The sequence below is a fragment of the Corythoichthys intestinalis genome, chromosome 9, assembly GCF_030265065.1.
Source record: "Corythoichthys intestinalis isolate RoL2023-P3 chromosome 9, ASM3026506v1, whole genome shotgun sequence".
Lineage (NCBI taxonomy): Eukaryota > Metazoa > Chordata > Actinopteri > Syngnathiformes > Syngnathidae > Corythoichthys > Corythoichthys intestinalis.
The window spans coordinates 43,356,191-43,366,701 of NC_080403.1; the positions used below are offsets into that span (position 1 = coordinate 43,356,191).

Here is a 10,511-nt window from a genome sequence, read left to right on the forward strand (position 1 = left end):
TTTTTTTTTAAATCACAGAAATAAAAAACGGTGAAGTCAGCCTCTTTAGAGAGCGACTTAGGCATGACGGACATACAGCGATACAGTTGAAAGCAATTTAGCGGACCATTGCAAAATAATTGCAGATTATATTACAGGCACACTAAAATTGGATAATGGTGACCTTGTGTCAGGTTTTGAGGCGTCGTATTGTCGATGAAAAAAGGCAAGAATAAGATGAGACTGGATTTTTTTGGGGAGCGGTTATTGGCAGTGATAGAGCTTCCCATTCATTGACTAAAGGAATGCATATACTGTAGGCGATAGAAACTTTGTACTTTGCTGTCTAGCTAATAGGTATGTATGAAATTATAAATATCCTTAGTTATTATTATCAAAGACTCTATACTGTATATTGACCTGTTATTTTTCTGCAAAGGTGCACCCATTCTCCAGCTTGCTGGGTCATCATCTCTCACTAAACCTCAGCATGAGATTGCCAGTGTCAGGATACAGGAGACTATTAGATTTACTCTAATAAGAATTTAACGGAAGAGGTGTGAGACAGGCCACAAGGACAAGAAGCAAAGTCAGCAGCAGCGTTTCTGTAAAGTTACATTAAAGATGATGAGGCTTTTTTCAGGGCGGGAGGGTGCTTGCGTACACTGTCAGTTGGAAGCAATGCATCTAAAAGGTCTTAAGGAAAAAAATTGAATGTTTCCATCGAGGAGAAAAAGTTAAAACTTTATCATTTAAAATGACACTAGGTAAATTTTCAACCTTTATAAAATACCGTATATCAGAATGTAAGACAGTGTTTTTTTGCATTGAAATAAGACTGAAAAAGAGGGGATCGTCTTATATTTGCGGTCTAGACATTATACTCATTCACGACGCTAGATGGCGCCAGATATCATTGAAGCGATGTTCTGTCATGACAGATCTCAGCTACTCTCAAGTTTAACATTTTACATATACAGTTACATTTATTTTACATTTAGAAACCCCAGAAGCCATTCATTTACGGATGTGATTGCACTTTAGTTTACATATTTCAATATTCAGATATAAAGAGTTGAATGAGGCAAAATAACATGCTTTTTCTCTCAAATTTATTCTTATAATCATTTGTTTCGGATGTACTGTAATTATTTTCTGTATAAAAAAATAATTTGGTGTTCAAAAAGTCTTTTTTTTTTTCCAAACTTGAGACTTGAAAAAGAGGGGGTCGTCTTATAATCAGGGCCGTTTTATATTCTGGCCAATACGGTACTTTCATAACATTTGTGATAATATGTCGATTGAAAACTAGTTGAATGACACCTATATCTTGATGGGGTCTGTATCAATTTCACCGGCACTAATTAACTTTGAGGAGGGAGTCAGGAATCCTGCCACACACAAAAAACTACAAATGTGCTGAATGCTTTACGGCATACATCCCTTCCCCCTTTCATTATAAAGACGGAAGTCGATGCGGACGCTTTTGCGCAAATGCTGCAAAGATGGCAGGGCAACAAGAGACAAAAAGTTTTTTTCTGAGGAGGAAAAAAAAAGAGAGGCTACCAGGATAAACAGAATTAACATTGGCCCTGCTTTCACTCCCCCCCAACCGAACTCATCAGTGCTGACGAGTTCGGGTGGGGTGGCAGGGTTAGCCACACTAAGCCTCACGGTTGCTAACAGTCTTATGCTATTGTTTAGCTACAACTGTTTTCATTACCTGATTACCATTCGTCCTTAACACAGCTGCTGGATACAGAAATGTTGTTTAATCCATCTGCAGGCGACCGAGAGATTGAATTTTGATTCATTGATGATTTTACTACAGTGTTCGGGTGTGCGCTGGTCCTCATGGGAAACGCAGTCTTTCTTTAGGCAAAACACTATCGGTTTTGTCCACCGGTGTCACTAAAATCGACCAAACTGAAAAGTTGCGAAGTGTTGCTTTAAACTCAAGCTGAAAAATCATGTTCTAACCCAGCAATAGGCCTACAGTTCAGTTCACTTCCTTTCGGGGGTCAGTTACTGTTTCCTTTATATCATGGTACCTAAAGAGTGGAGTTACACATAATGCTTTCTGTTGAATGACTCCTCATTAACAAAAAGCGAAAAGACAAAAAGACCAAATTTAAAATGTTGTTCATTGTTGTTATTAATCTGATGTGTTGTGCGTTTTGGGATTATAATGTTTAGAGGAATAGACCTCACGTCTATCAATGTAGCCCAGTAGAAAGAATCTGGTTTAATGAAGTAAAAAAAAAAAAAAACGAGAATTGCATTTTCCCGATATGTAATAGCGGGGGGAAAATGTAAATAAAGGCCAGTATTTCCCATAAGTAGGAAAAATAGTTGTTTTTAGACACGTTGAAATGCCAGTCAATCAAATGCAAATATCGCAGACTGTCCTGCCAGCTAGTCCCTGTATCCAACTCTGAAGGAAATAAGCTTTAATGGACCCAGGAAGTGACGCAGACTTTGTGTCTCAGACATCGAATGGAGAATGCCAGCAACGGATTGAACAAGTACACTAACTATATACTGTATGTAGAGTTCATGCCTTTTTTCTTAGTTACTTTTGACCAGTTTCAAGTGTATCAGCGTTTATGTATAGTCAGAAAAATATGGTAATTCAGGGATTTAAGCATTTATTTACAAGAATTTTCAACGTAAAAAGCTACAGTGGCTTAAAGACTCACAGCACAGTCGACATATTTACGTAAAATAAAAGCTCTTTGCTCTTATAACAAGGTATCGAGATGGTTTTACGTCCATATCTGTAAAGATTTCAGAGATTTAAGCATTTATTCACTAGAATTTTCAGCATAAAAAGCTCTTTGTCTGTGTTTCCACTTGGTCAGCTTTGACGGAGATAGGCCCCCTATTAATCAGCCCCGCACCATTGTCCCGTCAATATCATTATGAAGTCTATGTTCTATACTAGGTGTTGTCTATCACTTTAATTCAAGTGACGTTTAAAAGTATTATAGTTCTTCCAAGGATTACCATCATGTGGTTGTGTGTTGTTGAGTAAAGCAAATGCCAAAAGATAACATAAACAGAAAAAACATAAATAGGATTCAAACAAAACTCTTAAGGAGAGCCTGAGATATAAATACAATCTGTTGATTAGGTGCTAAATATTTGTCCTCTAAATGCAGTAGTGTGTAAAGGACACAGGCAGAGTAGTCATCTGAAACTTGTGTAACACTGCCCTGTTCTCAGCGAGGGGCCACTTAATTATATCCCCCCACTCCTGTTGTCACATGGTCCACAAGAGCAGGAGATGTGAGCATGTGGAGCACGTTGTTCACTATGATTGCATTTATGTACTAGTGACAGTAAGTGTCATTTACAAGACGTCAGGCCTCTGTCATGTTGTCCATTCCCCCGTCCACCTGTTTGTCTTGTACGTGTGTGTGGACACCCAGCGCATCTGCGCTGCAACATGGAACAGAACTTCCCACAGTAACCGGAGAGGACTGGAACTTTGTGGACTTGCTTTAATAATGAAGGAATAATCTGCTTGGAGTAGAGTTTCCGCAGGTGAAAGGTGGTGAATAACAATTTTTGAAAGCGTTCCCACGACTGCTTTTGCATTTTAGCAGCAAAACCCACCTATGCATGTTCTTGTTAATGCCTGAGGGAAGCGTTTGTCGAAGAGAAGTAAAAGTCTAAGTGACTGAGTGATTGATGTGACCACTCAAAATAAAGTGCCTCCACAGCTCGCCTCTTACGCTACATGTTGTAATTATAATGTTGCCAATTCATCTCAGGCCACAGAGGACATATTAGCCTGCCAGTGTTCGGCACACTCCTGCATGCTGCAAGGCTGACGTCACGCCATGCTGCATTAGCTGTCGTCATCACTGCAGAACGACAGTGGACGCACGCTGTTCGATCCTGAAAATTCCATTCAGCCAGATTCACATCAACACGCTCCTTCCCTTAACCTGACATGTCGACAAGTTTTTTTCTCTTACCGTTTTCTGCTCTGTTTATTATGTTCCCCTTTCATCCTCTGTGGGGTTTATTGTATCATTTGTCGCCACCTCGCCAGCTTCTTACCCAACCCCCCCACATGCCTGTCGCTGCTGCCTGTACCCTGATTTGTCTGGGACCAGCTCGCTCCATTTTCTGTGCCTTTGTCACTTTATAGATAAAACATCAAAGCGTATCCTGCTTAGAGAGAAAAGGATTTCAGGGACGTTCACTTGCTCCCATTTTCTCCCCTTTAAAATCCCATCCATGCCTCCTCAATCATCTAATCCCTTTCCATATAGGGTCGTCGTTCCTTTTCTCAGTTTACGATTCTACACTTTATTCATATTTCATCATTATTCACTTTGCCCCTTAACCTCAGTGATTTTATTCCGTGCACTGTCCTCATGGCTAGCTGAGAGGATCTCAGCGCAAATCTCCAACCCCTCTTCTGATCCCTTATTGATTTCTTCTGACCTGTACTTGAAGGTCACAAAGAGAGTGAAAGTATTCAGACTACGGCGAGAATAAAATACAGAAAAGTTAGAAAATAGAAGACTTGTGCTCTGCTGGCGCATGTTTGTGAGCCAGCAAAGCATCATCCCCCTGTCTAATTGAAGGCTTTGGGAAGCAGCAGCCACTGGGTTGGGTTACATGAGCAGAGAGCTACGGATGCCATTCTGTCACCACCAATCAGGATGAGGCCTATCTGGGTAACTATCATCACCAGCTAATGCCTGAGAATTACAGAGGCATCTTTAACATGTCATAGTAGTCTATGAAGCCCCAGCTTCGCATTAAGAGCCTTAATGGTCCAAGTCCTCTTACTTGGTTTTGGCATTATCTTCAACGATCTTATCATGTGTTTGGACACCCTCGCCACAATACTGACACCATGTATTGCAATCCAGTTCAATAGTATCTATTAAGGCAATATTGCTAAGTTTCCTTTCTCTTCTACATGACAAATGATACCTCATTGAAAGTATCAACCTATATTGTACCTTAGTGAATTTGTAAAGACACATTTTTGTTTAGCTTTCAATAAGATATTGATAGATTGTGCAGCTGATTTAGTGATGTGGCTAGAACCTGTACATGTGTTTATTTGCATACACCGAGAATGCACCTGTAAGCCTACATTTTTGACCGAATAGCCATCCATCATCCATCCAGCCATCTTCTCCCGCTTATTCGAGATCGGGTCCCTTGGGCAGAAGCTTCAGCAGGGAATCCCAGACTTCCCTCTCCCCAGCCACTTCATCCAGCAATTTTTGGGGGATCCCAAGGCATTCTCAGGCCAGAAGGGAGACATGGTCTTCCCAGCGTGTCCTGGGTCGGCCCTGCGGCCTCCTTCCAGTTGGACGTGCCTGGAACACCTCACCAGAGAGGCGCCTCGGAGGCATCGTAATCAGATGCCCGAGCCACCTCATCTGGCTCTTCTCGATGCAGAGGAGCAGCGGCTCTACTCCAAACCCCTCCCTTCTCCCCCTATCTCTAAAGGAGAGCCCGGACACCCTACAGAGGAAAGTCATTTCAGCCACTCTTGTTCTTTCAGTCACAACCCACAGCTTGTGACCGTAGGTGAGGGAAGGAACGTAGATTGACCGGTAAATAGAGAGCTTCGCCTGTCGGCTCAGGTCCATCTTCACCACGAGAGACCGATGCAGAGTCCACATCACTGCAGACGCAGCACCCATCCATCTGTTGATCTCCTGTTCCATTTTCCTGTCACTCGTGAACAAGACCCCGAGACACTTGAACTCCTCCTCTTGGGGAAGGACCTCATCCCTGAACCGGAGAGGGCATTCCACCTTTTCCCTACTGAGGACCATGGTCTCGGATTTGGAGGTGCATATTCTCATCCCGACAGCTTCACACTCAGCTGCGAACTGCTCCAGTTGAAGGCCACGGCTTGATGAAGCCAACAACAGTACATCATCTGCAAAAAGCAAAGATGCAATACTGAGGCCAACAAACCGGACCCCCTCAACGCCTTGGCTGCGCTAGATATTCTGTCCATAAAAGTTATGAACAGAACCGGTGACAAGGGGCAGCCTTGGTGAAGTCCCACCCTTACTGGAAATGGATCTGACTTACGACCGGCTACACGGAGCAGACTCTGACACCGGTCATACAGGGACCGGACCCCCTTGTTAGGGATTCCAATACCCTATACCGAATATGAGTATTTATATTTGAGTGTTCACTGACTGAGTACTGTCACTTGATCATCTCATTATCGCTTTCATGTAAAAAATACAAAAAACACATCAGGACTTCGCCTTGTGGTTATACCTTCCAAGTGTCAACTATGACTTTACATAGTTGTTGAACTCGTGATCTGTGTGTGTTATGTTGGCAAACAAACAAAACAGTGAAACTGACTTGATGTGCCTAAAGGAAAGTTAAGCTTCTTTGTTAAAAATCGCAAGTGTCAGAATAAATTGTTATCAAATATAAAATGTTGTAATACAAGACGTTATAAGACTAGATGTTATAATTAAGATGCAATGTCAGTGTACCTCTCCATGCCACATTCAAAATTGAGTGAATAAAAACAACTACAAGACTGCTTCTGTAGAATAAAACAAGTTAGAAATCATCTCTCACACAGACTTAAGAGAACTAAATCCCCTACTTAGAAGTCAGTTCACAGTGCACTATTTCACATGTCAAACTTACGTCATCAAATAACAATGAAGACCCAGTTTAATGAATTACTCCTAAAACTTTGACATATCAAACTTAAAGTCACAGAGTTTAAAGCGTACCAAATGGCCATGTCATAACACATTTCTGAAAGATTGCTCTATGACTCACTTGGACGTCAAAAGGCAAATAAGGAATGAAGATGATGGAACTGATAGAAACGTACTCTCGAATTTTCACATCCATCAATTTGTGTTTTCTTCCAGAGTCAGGCAGAGGCTCACTATAAGGGTAACAGGCACGCTCGCAGAGTTAAAGGCATCGAAACGTCCAAGACAGCTCGTCTTCAAGATGGCGACAAGCAGCACCCTCCCCCCACGACTTCACCCTCCCCGTCAGGCCCGTCACCATCCAACCTGGATCCCGATCCTAATAAGCAGGGTGAGCATCACCGGTGACATGAGATGATGCATACGCACACAGAGACAAAATTTGGCACAAAACGGCACAGATGCTCAACACATCTGCTCAGATTCTGTTACATCTCTATGGTTAGTTTACAGTATCCTGCTGGTATATCCAGGGGAGCATAATATTCAGTGGTAGGGAATGAGTTAACAACATGATACAACAGAAGCCATGAAACCAAGGCAGATTGGGCTAACGCGAGTGTTGACAGGCTTTCGGGCATGTCCGGGCAGCAAAGCACATTACTTTCACATTTATATTAAGATCCTGCGTGTTTAAGGGGCTTTTATGACTTCTTACTAACTTGAAATACGCGTACTGTTTTTAGACGACAACCGATCCTGTCCCACCTCTGAGTCATATTTGACCCCAAGCCACCAGACACAGGCAGCAAGTTCAGCGGAAGCAGAGTGTCCCTCCTTAGCATCTACGGGCACACCTTTACCATCATCCCCTTCACCGGATGCCATCATCAACACGCCACTTGCAGACTCAGCAGGGCCAAATCTTCCTGACACCCCATCTCCAGCACCCAGCCCTCCTTCTGGAGAGTCCGAGGAGGAGAAAGCTAAGAAGCTTCTCTACTGCTCCTTATGCAAAGTTGCAGTTAATTCCCTCTCACAGCTGGAGGCTCACAACAAAGGTAAGTCGTGCATATGCATAGCTCACCAAGCAAAACCACGTGAAATGAGAAACCAACACATATGCTGCTAAAAATGTCACATTTGTTGTGAAAAAATAAAATTAAAGCAGGAGAACTACTGCCTCTCAGTGGTATAATAGGAAAATTGCATATCACATATAATCAAATGTGAATATAACCTGGATTCCATGATGCAATTTATTCATCATAGGTACAAAACACAAAACAATTCTGGAGGCACGGAGTGGACTGGGGCCAATTAAAGCGTACCCACGTCTAGGTCTGAAAGGCCCCGAACAGGGTGGGGAGCTGTCGTCTGACCCCAACACTCAGGAAAGAACCTTCCACTGTGAGATCTGCAATGTCAGGGTCAACTCTGAACTACAACTTAAACAAGTGAGAAATTTTGTCAAAAGGAAACGATACCAATGCCATTCTCTGACTGGTTTCATTCCGCGCTGCAGCATATTTCCAGCCGTAGGCATCGAGATGGAGTTGCAGGGAAGCCCAATCCTCTACTCAGTCGCCACAAGAAGCGTGCTGACTTTATGGTATACCATTCATCTTTGCATCAAATATATAACATAGACAATAGTATTGGAGCACCCTCCAAATGGAATCATCATACTATAATCCACCGGGATCGTGATCGAGTGATAGAGTACATGGAAAATGGATGGATTCATTTGAAAGTTTTTGGGTGGCCCTTTTTTGTTTCTGCCCATTGAACAATAAGGATAAAGACAGAAGTGGATAGAATAGCCAAATATTTTACTCAAGTAAAAGTTGCGTTACTTATGAATACTATTAATCAAGTATAAATAAAAGTATTCACCCATATATTTACTCTAATACAAGTAAAAAAGCATTCGTTGATAAGAATACTCAAGTAATGAGTAATATTGTGAGTAACTGCTTACAATGTCAGATTTTTTAAAAAATAATGGTAATAATGAGAGATGTCGAGATGACGTGATCGGACCCGATCGATCAGGTCTGATCACGTCATTTTCAAAGTATCGGAATCGGCAAAAAAATATCGGTCATGCCTTTTATAAACTTTTTTTTTTTTTAATTAAATCGTTTTCTAATTGTATTTAAATTTACAGACATAATATGTTACACTCATCCAGAGTCTTTAGTTTAGGCTTAAGGTAGGGTTATCAAAAATATCCCAATATCGGCAGCAATTAATTTATTTAAAAATGTGTCACATTGAAATAACTAACGCAATTAATGTATGCGCTGCACGACCCTCTCACTTATTGTCGCGCTCAATCTGTAATGACACCGTTTTACCTATATAGAGAGATAAAAGGCAGCGCAAAATGAGTAGAGTGAATTTTGGCAGCCTTTGGAGCCATTCTTCAATTGGCCTTGCTTCAATTGGGAGCAAAAAAAAAGCAATCGGATCGGGAAATATCGGGATCGGCAGATACTCAAACTATAACGATCGGGATCGGATCGGGAGCAAAAAAAACATGATCGGAACAACCCTAGTAATAATGGTGTTTTTTTTCTCAGCACAACTTCATCAATATGAACTCTCATTATTATACTGTACTACAAACTATTACATCACATGCAAAAAAAGATGACACAAAAACATTTCAGAATTCAGACCAGAACAATACTATGAAACCGCACCTGTCCAAAGAGCATGACTGCCCTCTGGTGGAAAAAACAAAAACAAAATAACGTTGTTATCGTTGACTCGTATAATAAAGTCGTGTGGTTATTGTTTGCGACATCTCTGGTGAAACTCAGACAGCCACTGTCGGCATCTGACAAAAATAAAGTCAATATGTAGAATAAAGCGGAAAAATGTAACAACTCTAGTGTAACCCAAAGTTGCAGCGTAAGAGTGGTGTGTCTTCTTCACAAATCTACTCATTAAAAAGTATTGTGTGGTAAAATTAGTCTAAGAAGTAAATATTTCTCAAAAACTTGTAATAATGTAACACATTACTACCTACCTCTGGATAAAGGATCGTGATCAAATGTGTTTATTGTAGAAAAACAACCATTACCTGTGAGCGGTGTTTTTGGCAGCCCTATTAATTTTCGTCTTAGTTTTTTGGACAATAATACTTATTGGTCATATTTTAGTTATCTCAAAATGTTTAATTTCGTCTGGGTTTTTTGTCCAAAAATTAAGACTAATTTAGTCTAGTTTTAGTCGACGTTTACTAAAAATGTTTTCGTCAGTAAAATTAAAATATTTTACTGCAAAAGTAAAGTTTTCCAACTGTTTAAACATTGACAGACAACCACATATTTTAACGCCTACAAGGAAAACTACTTGGAGATAATACACACTCAGTAGGAAAACAGTACATTGTTTTCAATTAATTACACCCACCTGGACGCCACGAACTGTATGTTAAAAATTTTCCCAAGAATTTAAGCGGACACTCGCCGTTAGCATTGACCTAATGCTAACGTAAACGCTATGCTAATGCTACGAGATACATTTGGTGTGTGATGATTACTCAGCACTGATTTTTCAAGGCCAAAGCATCATTGCATATTCTCTCTGGCCATGATAAGAAAACAAATCTTACCATGTGCAAGCCTGGAGACTGGAGAGGAGCAGCACATCAAATGAGTGACACAACCAGACAACGCCGTTAGCATTGACCTAATGCTAACGTAAAGGCTATGCTAATGCTACGAGATACATTTAGTGTGTGATGATTACTCAGCACAGATTTTTCAAGGCCAAAGCAACATTGCATATTCTCTCTGGCCAAGATAAGAAAACAAATCTTACCATGTGCAAGCCTGG

General features: G+C 41.0%; 1 protein-coding gene across 1 annotated transcript in view; it reads left to right on the forward strand.

Annotated features, from left to right (window-relative positions):
- The window catches only part of LOC130921386 (zinc finger protein 385A-like), a 49,396-nt gene that overhangs the window by 37,150 nt on the left and 1,735 nt on the right, over positions 1-10,511 (forward strand). The window contains exons 4-7 of the mRNA XM_057845219.1: positions 6,879-7,053; positions 7,409-7,723; positions 7,935-8,119; positions 8,188-8,274. Coding sequence (XP_057701202.1) covers positions 6,879-7,053; positions 7,409-7,723; positions 7,935-8,119; positions 8,188-8,274 — 762 coding nt within the window. The remainder of the gene's footprint in view (positions 1-6,878; positions 7,054-7,408; positions 7,724-7,934; positions 8,120-8,187; positions 8,275-10,511) is intronic.